The sequence below is a fragment of the Protobothrops mucrosquamatus genome, unplaced genomic scaffold (genome assembly GCF_001527695.2).
Source record: "Protobothrops mucrosquamatus isolate PMUCROS unplaced genomic scaffold, P.Mucros_1.0 scaffold5057, whole genome shotgun sequence".
Classification (NCBI taxonomy): Eukaryota; Metazoa; Chordata; class Lepidosauria; order Squamata; family Viperidae; genus Protobothrops; species Protobothrops mucrosquamatus.
In genome coordinates, this window is record NW_015390934.1 from 62,119 (window position 1) to 76,801 (window position 14,683).

At 39.5% G+C, this 14,683-nt stretch overlaps 1 protein-coding gene across 1 annotated transcript; it reads left to right on the top strand.

Moving 5' to 3' along the window:
- Nucleotides 1-1,182: 1,182 nt before the first annotated feature.
- LOC107299521 (protein TFG) lies at nt 1,183-13,328 on the top strand (the record flags this gene model as incomplete). Its single annotated transcript, XM_015828882.1, has 6 exons — nt 1,183-1,283; nt 6,744-6,850; nt 9,244-9,443; nt 11,517-11,600; nt 11,804-11,950; nt 13,161-13,328. Coding segments are annotated over exons 3-6 (583 nt in total), but the record flags the coding sequence as incomplete, so codon positions are not given.
- Nucleotides 13,329-14,683: the final 1,355 nt, after the last annotated feature.

Consider the following 14,683-nt stretch of genomic DNA (forward strand, 5'->3'; position numbering starts at 1 on the left):
AGAGCTAGACAGAAAGATGGCTCTGGAAGAAAAATAAAGAGCACATGTAGTAGGGAATGGGTTTTATATTCTCTTGGGCTTTTGTTTGGGGTTGTTTCCTGTTTAGGTTTTGTATTTCCTGTGTCATGTACTTTGACCTGAGTCTGAGTGTGCCCCTTTGGCATCTGTGGGTTAGTCCTATTATGTCCTGTCTAAGAATTTCGGTGGTGTATCTAGATTTTAGGTGTCTTTGTCTTCCTAAGCTTCTAGCTGGAGTGCTCCAACCTTCTTGAATGGATTATAACATCTGCATTTCTACAGAGCTGGTTTCTGCTTGGGGAAGGGAGACTTGGGGCTATTAAGAAAAACTGGGCATGCTTTTCTGCCTCATTAAGATCCTTTGAGGAAATATAATATTCTGCTCTTTTAATATTTCCTTCTGGGGGGGCTGACTTCCCACAAAGGCAATGCAAAATGTATTAAGACTGGCATATTAATAAGATGCCATACTCCCTCTTTGAGGAAGCTCGACGGTTCAAAACTGAAAATTAAAATAAATTTTCCTAATGTCCTAGGTAAGAGGGAGAGAAATTCATATTTTAAATTGCATAATTAGTAAGAACCAAAGTGGCTGTGAGAGAAAAATGTCTCCTATACAGAATTGAATGCTTAGGAGCAGGAGGGTGTATTTTTGTTTCAAGTTTCATCGAAAGTCAATGGTTTCATGGCAGAATCTAAAAAGGAACCTTCGACCGAACACGCATTCGCATACCGCTCAAAAACATGGTTTAATGCCGTGTTTCTCAACCTTGACCATTTTAAGGCATGTGGACTTCAACTCCCAGAATTCCACAGCCAGCAATGCTGGCTGTGGAATTCTTGGAGTTGAAGTCCACATGCCTTAAAATGGTCAAGGTTGAGAAACACTGGTTTAATGCAAAGGATAAACGTTGACACTGAACACTGCTCACTGCAAATGTTATCGATTACTTTTTTTTTTTTTTTTTTTAAATGTAAATTTCACAAATTCACAAGAAATTATTTCCGGCAACCTATCTCGTGTCGAAATAACATCTTCCCCAAGTTACGGAGACAAAATGCACAGGATTCCGAATTGCGTATTACGACATCCCCGGCGACTCTCCTTGCGCCTGCGCAGTTCCGTTTTCCTGTGACGAAGCGTTTCAGGGCCAGACACCCGCTGTCGAGCCGTGGGAGCGGTGCGCGTGCGCGGAGGTTTGGGCCGCGGGCGGAGCCGTGACCACCTTGGCCGATTCCCTTTGCCACGTACGGCAGCGGCGGCGGTGAGTAGCGGGGACCTTAGGCCGGGTTTGGCCGCCTGCGTGGCTGAGGGAGACGCTGGTCATGACCTTGTGCTAGAAGAGGCAAAATCGTGGCGGCCGGGGAGCCGTGGCCTTGTTTTGAATGGGCGCGGCTGAGCTGCTCTGTAGGTGTATGGGTGGGGGGCGGCGGGGTTGGGTAACCGGCCGGAGGATCAAGAGGGGGAAGAAGAGGGAGACCCGGTCGAGACTTCGCCCTTCCGTTTTTCTCGTGGGAAGGAAGGAGTTAGCTGAGACCCGGTCAGCTGCTGCCACTTCCTGCGTCCGCTTCCCTTTCCCTTTAGCGCAGGGGTCCTCAACCTTGGCAACTTTAAGACTTGCGGACTTCAACTCCCAGAATTCCTCAGCCAGCTTTGCTGGCTGAGGAATTCTGGGAGTTGAAGTCCGCAAGTCTTAAAGTTGCCAAGGTTGAGGACCCCTGCTTTAGCGTTTGTGGCCCAAAGGCGGGTAGCCTCTTTGCCCTGTTGCAACCAAACAGTGGAAACTTCTGGGGCGCCGTGCATTATTCTGGGGTGTCAGGACAGATCTTTAGGGGGAGGAAGATCTTTGCTTGGAAAGCTGCTTTTTTGGGGGGGGCATCCCGGGGGCAAACTACGACCTTTAATGTTACTCGTCAAACATGGAGACATTTACTTCAAGGGACTCCGACCCGACACTGTTTACACCAAGAGGGTCACTAGGGACTAAATTTTTCGATGTTTCCTAGCAACGAACTTTCTTCCCCTGTCTTACCGGTTCCAGTAAGCTCGATCTAGAGGTGCTATATATATATTTTTTTCTCGTTGAGACTCTAGAATCTAGAGTGCAGAGAAGAGCAACAAAGGTGATTAGGGGACTGAAGGCTAAACACGGATGAAGAACGGTTGCAGAAATTGGGTATGTCCATTGTAATGAAAAGAAGGACTAGGGGGTGTTCCAATATCTCAGGGGCTGCCACAAAGAAGAAGGGGTCAACCTATTCTCCAAAGGCACCTGAAGGCAGAGCAAGAAGCAATGGATGGAAACTATTCAAGGAGAGATTCAACATAGAACTAAGGAGAAATTTCCTGACAATTAATAATAATAATAATAATAATAATAATAATAATAATAATAATAATAATAATAATAATAATAATAATAAAGTTGGAAGGGACCTTGGAGGTCATCGAGTCCAACCCCCTGCCCAGGCAGGAACCCTACACCATTTCAGACAAACGGCTGTCCAGTCTCTTCTTAAAAACTTCCGGTGTTGGAGCATTCACCACTTCTGGAGGCAGATTGTTCCACTGGTTAATTGTTCTAACTGTCAGGAAGTTTCTCCTTAGTTCTAGGTTGCTTCTCTCCTTGATTAGTTTCCATCCGTTGCTTCTCGTCCTGCCTTCAGGCGCTTTGGAAAATAGCTTGACTCCCTCTTCTTTGTGGCAGCCCCTGAGATATTGGAACACTGCTATCATGTCCCCCCTCGTCCTTCTCTTCATTAAACTAGACATACCCAGTTCCAGCAACCGTAGAACAATTAATGGAACGACTTGAGTCCACAAATTGTGGGTGCGCCAGTACTGGAGTTTTTAAAGACAGGATTGGTCTGAAATGGTGTAGGGTTTCCTGCTTGAGCAGAGGGTTGGACTAGAACACCTCCAAGGTCTCTTCCAACTCTGTTATTCTGTTATTGTTAGAGGGAGGGTTTTGCTTTAAAATCTGACTTTTGAAATGAATGGATTTATTCCACATTTATGACTTGGAAACTTGTCTCATTTGAAAATTCTCAAAAATCCAAGCTCTCGTCAATTTCTTTATTGTCAGGACCTCTTTATTTCCTCAACAATATAGGTATTCTGCCTCCTATTTGATTGTAATATTTAATCACTGCTCAAAGTGGAGCATTCTACTGACAAGTGTTCAATTTTTAAATCTTTTTTATTTATTATTATTATTATTAAAAATTAAACATATGGCGGGAAGAGGGTATCCTGAGTCCCGCCAAGTGTCGTATAATTTTTGTTTATTATTTGTGTTTTATGTTTTTTAATGTTTTATGTTTTTATGTCTTTTATTTGGGGCTATTTTCGGCTTAATTTTGGTTTATAATGTTCGACACAAAGGTTAATTTTATGAATTAAAATTATCCCTGCCTAAAAGTTGTTTTAAAGTTGTTATGTGATTATGTTACTTTATTGGAATTGAAGCACTTGATGGTTTCTGGTGTAGGGTTATAAAATGCATTGGAGCTTTTTATATGCTTAAAATAAAACTGTAAATTATGCTAAATATACTCAGATGGAGGACTTTGGGGTGTTTTTCATATGAAAGTATTCTTAAAATATCTTTAGAATCTGCCAGGAATGAGACAGGCTGTGTAAACACTGTGAAATATTAAAATAATATATTTAAATAAGCTCTCCTTCTTAGACCACAACTTAAGGAAGCTTTTATTAAAATAATTGCTTTGTAATGCTTCAAACTGAACCAGAGGTACATAATACAGGTAGTCCTTGACTTAGGACCACAAATTAGTCCAAACTCTCTGTTGCTAAGTGAGTTTTGTCCCATTTTACAACTTTTCTTGCCACAGTTAAGTGAATCACTGCAGTTAAGTTAGTAACATGGCTGTTAAGTGAATCTGGCTTCCCCATTGACTTTGCTGGTCAGAAGGTCACAAAAGTTTATTACATGATCCTGGGACACTACAACTATCATACGTATGAACCAGTTGCCAAGTATTCTGATTTTGATCATGTGACCATGAGGATGCTGCAATGGTCGTAAGTCACTTTTTTCAGTGCTGTTGAAGCTTTGAACAGTCACTGAATGAATGGTTGCAAGTTAAGGCTACCTGTAAAGCATTCCACACTTACGCTATAATTACAGGTAGTCCTTTACTTAGAACCATTCATTTATTTACCATTCATTTACTTACATGAGCAATGAAAAATGTGACTGACAACCAGTCCTCACACTTACAGCTAATATAGCATCCCCACAGTCACATAATCAGAATTCAGGCACTTGGCAACCATCATGTATTTACAAAGGCTGCAGCATCCTGGGGGGTTCACGTGATCGCCTTTTATGACCTTTCCAGCCAGCCCATGGCAAGCAAAATCAGTGGGAAGAGCCAGATTTTCTTAATGACCACATGATTCACTTGACAACTGCAGTGATTTGCTTAACATCTGTGGCAAAAAAGTCGTAAAATCGGGCACAATTCACTTAACCGCCTTGCAACAATGAAAATTCTGGTCTCAGTGGTGGTCGTAAGTCAAGGACTACCTGTAATTCCTTAACATATGCACAGTACAATTCTTATATGTCTCGAAATAGTTGTTGAGTTCAGTGAGACTTCTTCTTAGATAAGTGAATATAGAATTTTAGCCGAGATGTAGTCCCAAATTATCTGCTTTTAATGAAAATTGGACTGAAAACTTCATGTATATCCAAAACAAGTTCACTTGTAAGATTTTGGCTGTCTCTTGATTACAAATTAAACTGAAAAGATGACTTCTAGAGCAGTACAGGTAGTCCTTGACTTACAACAGTTCATTTAGTGACCGTTCGAAGTTACAATAGCGCTGAAAAAAGTGACTTATGACAGTTTTTCACACTTACAACTGTTGATCGTGTAATCAAAATTCAGGTACTTGCAACTGACTCATTTTTATAACGGTTGCCGTGCCCTGGGATCAGGTGATCCACCTTTTGCAACCTTCTGACCAGCAAAGTCAATGGGGAAGCCAGATTCACTTAATAACCGTGTTACTAACTAAACAACTGCAGTGATTCACTTAACAACTGTAGCAAGAAAGATTGTAAAATGAGGCAAAATTCATTTAACAACTTTTCTCAATTAGCAACAGGACTATCTGTAGTATAAAGTTCCAGAGCATTAGTTAATTTGATGCAGCAGAGATGGTAAGCTTTATGGCATCTTAAATATTGGTAGGATTCTTGTGGAATATCTTTTAGTGGTGATTCTGAAATGGATGTTGGTTTTTAAAATTACTGTATGCCACTATAGATTAATTCCTTTATACTTTCCTGTTCTACAATATAATCATTAAATTACAAACAAAAAGCAGAGGAAATGTAAACAAATAATATAGTATTTAAAAAAACACTTTTGGGGGAACTTCATTTCAAAATGTTTTTGTTTGGATCTTGACAATAGTAAGAATAAATTGGTATTTCTATTTCTCTGATATCCAAAGTCAGAGATTGTTCTTAGGGCTGTAACATTGCATCACAGTTCTTGCTGCAACTTAAAATATGTACATTTCATTAAAAATTAAGGCTGAATTCTCAGTTAGATTTAACATTATTCTTCAGTTCATCTAAATAGCAGTAGATGATAGCCTCTTTCCTGTTTGCTTCAAACAATTTTGCTGAATTATGCTTGTCACTGCATGATACAATATTTATTTTGTAATGCATATTGAGCCCATCAAGCAGCTGGTCTGGTTGTTGCCAGAGGAAAGGGGGTTTATTGTTTTGTGTACTGGGTTTTATCTTTGTAAGCCACCTGGAGTCACCGAGAGTGAGTTGGGCAGCCATGTTCTTAATAAATAAATAGTAATTATTGAAACAAATTGTTTATACTTTCTATCTCTCCCCTTCCCTCCCTCTTGGTGTATATAAGACTTTTATTTAATCAAACACTAATTCAAGATAATGTAATACAACATATTCAACAGCACTTGGATTAATTGTTCCTCATAATGTATGTTACCTATTGAATGAGATCTCTCCTTTCTCTTCTCCGACATAGGTGAAATTCATTCAGAATTTTGTTTGGAGTTTTTAGTACTGGAAGGAAAGAAATACTGTACATCTAATAGAGAATTAGGGAAAGTTTTTCTGTATGCTTTGGGCAGGGGGCTGTCAATATGCTGTTATACATGTTATTTGAATTTGGTTTTGATTTGGTAAACTGAAATTTATAAAAAGCATCTCGTGGTTTTTGACACTATTATTAAATATTAAAATATAGGTTTTACATGGGAACAATCTAAAATATAGGGACTATAACTTTTTAGACGTTTGTTTTTGGGTATTCTTTCCAACCTTTGATCGTCCTAGCAAGACTCAGTTTTTTGAATCTAGAATTACAGAAGTGAATGTTTTATAGTTTTGAACTACGTGTAACCTTTTGGCCACAAAGTATCATGATCACTGAGATGTGTTTGAATATTAGTAGCTTGGGTTGGTAGTTGGGCTGTTGGTTTGATCTCCAAGCAACTGAGTTATATGGTTTACAGTCCTAACGTATTCTTAATGGAATACTTAAAAGCAGGATATTTTTACAATAATACAAATCAAGGACTAGTGGAATCAGTGTAGATTCAGGGTTACATCTTGAGAATGTAAACATTTATGTGTAAACTTGTTTATGAATGATATTGGTCTCTTGAAAAATGGAAACTAAATCTAACTTAATGTTCTGTGCAGGTATTGTGCACTACTGCCTATTTTGCTAATTACCACTGTATGGCGGGGCATTTGACATCCAGCTGAAAGTTAAAAGAATTATTCTTTTGGAAACCAGTGCAAAACAGGTAATTTACACATTTGATATTTTTATAGAATTTATCAAAGTATAAAGTGTCATAAAGTTAGAGTGATAACTGTTTTTTTTATTATTTTATGATGATATGTCATTAGTAAATTGGGCTCCAACTGTTTAAAATAGCCAATTTTATCAAAAGTAATTGAAACATTGTTTTCATCAGCTCCACAAAAAAATCACCCAAAATCTCATGATCCTTCATGAGAATCAACATAAAAATTGTGGGATTTCACATGATGACTCCAGAAATCTTGCAAGATTTTGGCAAAAGATTTCTTAATCTTTTTAAATCTATTTTTTTAAAATGGGAACTTTAAATGCTGACAATGAATATCTTGATGCCTGTGTCACTCTTTTAGTCAATAATGTACTGTCCTTATGCTATCTGTGGTTGACAAAGTTGCAATTCTCCTTTATAATTTCTTACTTTTCCCTGTGTCTACATTTTTGGATTTATGTTTTAAAAGATTTGTTTATTTCTTAGCATACAGTGAGGGGAAAAATTATTTGATCCCCTGCTGATTTTGTATGTTTGCCTACTGACAAAGAAATGATCAGTCAATAATTTTAATGGTAGGTTTATTTTAACAGTGAGAGACAGAATAACAACAAAAAAATCCAGAAAAACACATTTCAAAAAAGTTATAAATTGATTTGCATTTTAATGAGTGAAATAAGTATTTGATCCCCTATCAATCAGCAAGATTTCTGGCTCCCAGGTGTTTTTTATACAGGTAATAAACTTGAGATTAGGAGCACTCTCTTAAAGCTTGTTACCTGTATAAAAGACACCTGTCCACAGAAACAATCAGATTCCAAACTTTCCACCATGGCCAAGACCAAAGAGCTGTCCAAGGATGTCAGGGACAAGATTGTAGACCTACATAAGGCTGGAATGGGCTACAAGACTATCGCCAAGCAGCTTGATGAGAAGGTTACAACAATTGGTGCGATTATTTGCAAATGGAAGAAACACAAAATAACTGTCAATCTCCCTTGATCTGGGACTTCATGCAAGATCTCACCTCGTGGAGTTTCAGTGATCATGAGAACAGTGAGGAATCAGTCCAGAACTATATGGGAGGATGTTGTCAATGATCTCAAGGCAGCTGGGATCATAGTCACCAAGAAAACAATTGGTAACACATTACTCCGTGAAGGACTGAAATCCTGCAGTGCCCACAAGGTCCCCCTGCTCAAGAAAGCACATGTACAGGCCCGTCTGAAGTTTGCCAATGAACATCTGAATCATTCAGAGGAGAACTGGGTGAAAGTGTTGTGGTCAGATGAGACCAAATCGAGCTCTTTGGCATCAACTCAATTCGCCGTGTTTGGAGGAGGAGGAGGAATGCTGCCTATGACCCCAAGAATACCATCCCCACTGTCAAACATGGAGGTGGAAACATTATGCTTTGCGGATGTTTTTCTACTAAGGGAACAGGACAACTTCACTGCATCAAAGGGATGATGGATGGGGCCATGTACTATCAAATCTTGGGTGAGAACCTTCTTCCCTCTGTCAGGGCATTGAAAATGGGTCGTGGATGGCTATTCCAGCATGACAATGACCCAAAACACACGGCCAAGGCAACAAAGGAGTGGCTCAAGAAGAAGCACATTAAGGTCCTGGAGTAGCCTAGACGGTCTTCAGACCTTAATCCCATAGGAAATCTGTGGAGGGAGCTGAAGGTTCGAGTTGCAAACGTCAGCCTCAAAACCTCAATGACTTGGAGAGGATCTGCAAAGAGGAATGGGACAAAATCCCTCCTGAGATGTATGCAAACTTGGTGACCAACTACAAGAAACATCTGATCTCTGTGATTACCAACAAGGATTTTGCCACCAAGTACTAAGTCATGTTTTGCGAAGGAGTCAAATACGTATTTCTCTCATTAAAATGCAAATCAATTTATAACTTTTTTGAAATGCGTTTTTCTGGATTTGTTGTTGTTGTTATTCTGTCTCTCACTGTTAAAATAAACCTACCATTAAAATTATAGACTGATCATTTCTTTGTCAGTGGGCAAACATAAAAAATCAGCAGGGGATCACATAATTTTTTTCCTCAATGTACCAAATACATGAATATTTTTTAAGGATGACAGTTCTTCAAAATTAAAATTGCAAATTCAGTTTGGGTCACTTTGAAAGGAATCTAACTTTCCTTCAGAATTTTACAAAGCTACTGAAAATCCAGGGCATGAGATATTCCTATTAATAATGCCCTGCCATTTATTTACGCACATATAAGAATACACACACACCGGGGGGGGGGGGGGGAGAGGAGAATTTTGTTCCTTTTCCCCCACCATGAGCCTACTTTGTCTTTTGATTAAATTGATAGATATTCATGTTACTAATCCATTTTTATATTTCTATAAGAAGACCTGTGGTAACTATGAACGGCCAACTGGATTTGAGTGGAAAGCTTATAATTAAAGCTCAGCTGGGTGATGATATTAGGAGAATTCCAATTCACAATGAGGATATCACCTATGATGAGTTGGTGCTCATGATGCAGAGAGTTTTCAGGGGGAAACTGCTGAGCAACGATGAAGTTACCATAAAATATAAGGATGAAGGTAGGATTTTCTATTTTCTAATGTTATTTAATAATGAAAAATCTTAATGGAAGTCTTCAGCTTTTGCTTTGGGACACGTTTTTTTCTAGCACATTCAAAGCCTATGAAATTACAAAATACAGAATAATACAGTGTAATTAGATCTTTCCGAGTTACATTGAATCTTACATTGTATAGTTACTATATGATTGTATCATTAAATTGCAACAGATTTTCTGTAGGCAGTAACGTTTTGTACAATCACACTTGTACTATATATGTATCTCCTCCTTTGTTTTATCTTCTTCTGTGTTGGGCCATTGGCCACATGTTTGAAATCAATCTAAAATGGCTGTTTGCCTTAAAATGATACAAGTGTGGCATAACTTTTATAGTAAAATATGAAGAGTTGCAGACCTAAGATTTAGGAACCAGTGACATAATATGAAATTTATCCACGGGAGTGGACTTGTATTGGAGAGGCAGGTGGATGAAAGAAACAGCTTGGAAAGATAACCTGTCCTTGATGAATCTGTTGGGCACTGATGAAGACACTTACAGTATTCTCAATGAGAGATTTATATAGTCCTATCTTGCTACAATTAGAGGGCAGACATTTTGTGAATCCCTGGAGAGACAATAGTTAATGCAGTAAATATAAATTCTGACCTATATGTATAAAGTTTACATAATTTTCAATTTGAATGGAAAGCCTCAGATAGTACTTCTCAGGTATATATTATCCAAACTTTGTCTTTTGTTTAGCACTAACCAGAAAAATTTTTTCCCTGGTTTTTGTTGGAACACTAATAGAGCTTACACATTTCATAAATGATTCAGAAGTGCATTACAGCTCTTGTAAATGAAGTATTTTTAGTAATTAAAACAGACAGACATTTGTTTATATGTTTCCATATGAGTATTTGAAAAAAGCAGCTGTTTCCATGGAATAATTAAAGCATTCATTTTTAAAGTGACTAATAGAGTAGCTACATCCTTTTTCAGAATTCGCATAGAATCCTGAAAAATTATATACTTAAATAAATGGCAAAGAGATATTCTGTTTGTACTAGAGCCCAAACATTCTTTCAAAACATTTTCAACCTATTCACAGCTCGATTAAATGGCATAAGCTGAGTGGTTGCATTTTGTAATTGTTGCACCTTGATAAGCTTAGTGGCATTTCTTGTTAATTATTGACTGGCAATAATTGCATCTTGGAGCATTATTATATGAAAAATACTATGAATGGTTATAGCACAGCTTTAAGTATTATATACCCAAGGTACCTATTAGAAAATTTGCTGTGAATATTTTTAATTACCTCCACTTGAAAATTTAGTGCTAATTTTGCACTAAAAATTAATTTCCTTTTAATTATGTTTTTAATGGTAGTATTTTGTACTTTTGTATTTGTTTTTATTAGGCTGTTAGCCGCCCTGAGTCCGTAAGGAGAAAGGCGGGGTAAAAATACAATAAATAATAATAATAAATAATAATAATATATGCTTAATGTCTTGGTAACATCCCTACATAGTCATAAGACATAGTCATTTTATGTTTGGACTACTGCAACAGTTCTACATGGGACTATCCTTGAAGAGTATTCAGAAGCTATAGCTGGTGCAGAGTGCAGTGGTGCTGAAAGTTTTTTGGGCCCCGAGAGTGGACTATGAAACATCACTTCTCCACGAGCTGTACTGGGTGCAATTCAAGGTGTTGGCAATCACCTTTAAAGCCCCTCATGGCATCGGTCCAGGTTACTTGAGGGACCATCTCATCTCAGTGGGATTGGTCCACCTCACCCGTGCTAGCAGAGGAGGCAGGCTGCGGGCCCCATTTTTAATTTATATATCACAAAGAATCTTTATGATATCAAAGCTGCCCTACTATTACTTGCAGATTATGGAGCAAAACCTTGGAACAAGTTTTGACAGCACTTCAACTCTGCCTGTACTGTCAGGTTTTATTTGATTCCTGCCCTCTCCCAACTGCTTGCTATCTTTTGGAAATAGATTTTTAAATGACTCACACTGATATGTGGGAGGTTTTTTTGGAAGTTGTATCTGATTCCTCATTCTCCTTAATTAACAGATGGAGATCTTATAACAATCTTTGATAGTTCAGATCTTTCCTTTGCAATTCAGTGCAGTAGAATCCTGAAACTGACACTATTTGGTAAGTAAAAATATTGTTAAAAATTGTTTGATCCTTTTTTATTTTATTTTACTTGGTAATAATTTTTCCTTAAATTCCCATGAAATCATGTAACATAGATGGTACATATCATTTGTTTCGAAGAAGTTCATACAAGTTATAAGGTCTTAAGACTATTTTGTCTTGTCTTGTGAAAACTTATTAGTGTAATATCTGTTTTATAGTTAATGGGCAGCCAAGACCGCTAGAGTCAAATCAGGTAAAATACCTTCGCCGAGAACTGATAGAGCTTCGCAACAAAGTGAATCGTTTATTGGATTGCTTAGAACCTCCTGCTGAGCCAGGACTTTCTACTAGTCTGGCTGAAAATGGTAAGTTGATAACTGTTACTTAAAAATAGATTGATGTGGATGTCTCTTCTCATAAACCAGTGGTTCTCAACCTGTGGGTCGGGACCCCATTTGGGGTCGATCAACCATTTCATGGGGGTCGCCAAGCAAGGCTGTCCGCCATTTTTTTTGTCCGCCATTTTTTTTGTCTGCCATTTTTCCCCCTTTTCTGGCGGGTGCCTTACCTCCCTTGGGCTGGGCCAGCTGGTGGTCGGCCTGCTCCGTCTCTGCCGCTTGCCAGCTACGCCTCGGCCGGCGCAGGGGGCGGAACCACGCATGCGCGGCACTCCCGGGCAGGGAAGGTCCTCGACTTACGACCGGTTGGGTAGTCCTCGACTCACAACTGGTTTAGTCCTCGACTTACGACCGGTTTAGTCCTCGACTTACGACCGGTTTAGTCCTCGACTTACGACCGGTTGGGGTCGCGGCATTAAAAAGGTTGAGAACCACTGTCATAAACTATGCTTGCCTAAAAATGTGCAAACATTCCAGGGTGGAAATGCTCTGTTCCCTAAACATCCTGTTCCAGCCTCATTTGCCATTTAGTTTATTTAAAATATTTATATGGCTGCCCATTTTAAAATGAGAGCTTTGAGTGCCTCATAATCATAACAAATCAATTTCAAAGTAAAAAGAAAAAAACAGAAAAAGAAAAACACAGCCCCATAAACTCTCCAATGCAGCCTATAATACTCTGCTCGATTTAGTTTTATTTTATGCTGCCTTTATGATTTCTTTTATAAGTAACTCAAGGTGGCAAATATACATGACTCCTCCCATTCTTACAACAGCACTGTGAGGTGGGTTGGGCTGCAGGGTAGTAAATGGCCAAGATCACCTAGGTGGCTTTCGGGCCTGAGGTGGGACTAGAACTCACAGTCTCCTGGTTTTTAGGCCAGCACATTAAGCACTGCATCAAGTGGCCTTTCCTTTCTTAACAGAAATATTCTGACTGCAAAATTGGTTTGAGTGAGGTGTTTTAGGTGAGGACTAAATGTTTTTTCCAATAAGGAATCATTTCTGATAAGGTCCAATTGAAATAGTTTGGGTTTGGAATTTTCACTTTGAAACTTTTTGTGCCTTGCTATAATTGCTTTAAATCTGTAAAGTTTGGGCTTGGTACTTAACAGTGTTAAGTACTGCTATCATTTTCGTAATCTCAGGCCTCTGAAAATTTCCATCTCTGTTTCAGATGTTGCAGAGGGTAGGGAAGACAAGCCTACTACTGCCGATTCAGCTGTCAAGCCGTCTACTCAAGTTATAGCAGCAAGTATGTCTGCTTTTGATCCATTAAAAAATCAAGATGAAATCAACAAAAATGTCTTGTCAGCATTTGGGCTGACAGATGATCAGGTGTCGGGTAAGAATATATATTTTATTGAAACTGTTGCTGAAGTTTGCTGTTTCAGAATTGGCCAGGCATACGGCAATTTTATAGATGGTATAGGTCAGACATGTCAAACAAAGGCCCGGGGGCCGGATGTGGCCCGCGAAGTGGTTTCATGTGGCCCGCGAAGCCATCCTAGAAACAGGGAATGGCCCCCGCTGCCTTGGCCCTGGCCCAGGCCAGCCGGGAGCCAATGTACAATTTTGTGGTGGCCATCTATGTTGAAACGTATTCAGTCTTAGCTCCACAAGGCCATCTGGAAACAGTGAGGAACCAGCCCCTGCTGCGTTGCCCCCGCCCCCTGGGTGCATGCTGGGGAGGTGTCACCCTTTGTGAGGAATGAAGAAATGTACCATTGCCCTGGAAGTGGCCAGCAAATGGCCCTGGCCTACTTCACATATCCGGCTTGATGGACTCTGGGGGAGGGGTTTCGGCAGGCAGTGGGGCGCTCTCCTCTCAGTGCCAAGAGGCTGAGCCCCCACAGGCACCCTTGACGTAAACGATGTAGAGCTAGCCATGCCCACCCTGTAGGCTGCACCCACCCGGCCCCCCGAGGGCAACCGCAATGCTGATGCGGCCCTCAATGAAATTGAGTTTGACACCCCTGGTATAGGTAGCTCTCATTTAAGGGCTAGGTGCTTACCAACCATTCAGTTTAAAGACAGCTCTTGTAAAGTACTTCTGACCATCACAAAACACACTCTCTCTCTCCCTCTCTCTCCCCCCTCCTCTCCTCTCTCTTATACACTCACACACACACACACACACCATGGTCATGTGAGAAGGCATGAAGAGAAACGGAGATAAGGATTTTAGCTCCATGTGTTCGCTTAACAACTGCAACCAGGAGTGCTGGAATTGCGGTTGCTGAGTGCAGCATTCACATGACATCTTGCTTAACAACTGCTTCATTTAATAACCAAGATTCCGTCTCAATTGCGGTTGTTAAGTGACAACTACCTGTACGTGAAGGAACTTCAAATTTGAAAATTTTGCATGAATTATTTTTACCTCCCCCAATGGAGCTGAAACTCCATATTCTCTTTCTCCCCCCCCCCCCTTTGGTGTCTGTTATCTATACTTCTTTCCAACTTGAATTCAGTACAAACCTGTAGCTCTTGAGACCACAAAGTATACATTTGAACCATCACACAGATAGTCCTCGACTTAACCACCATTCATTTAGTGACTGTTCAATGTTGCAATGCCACTAAAAAAGTGACATGACTGTTTTTCACACTTAACAACTCTTGCAGCATCCCTGTGATCACATCATCAAAATTTAGGTGTTTTGCAACTGGCATGTATTTATGACATATGCAGTGTCC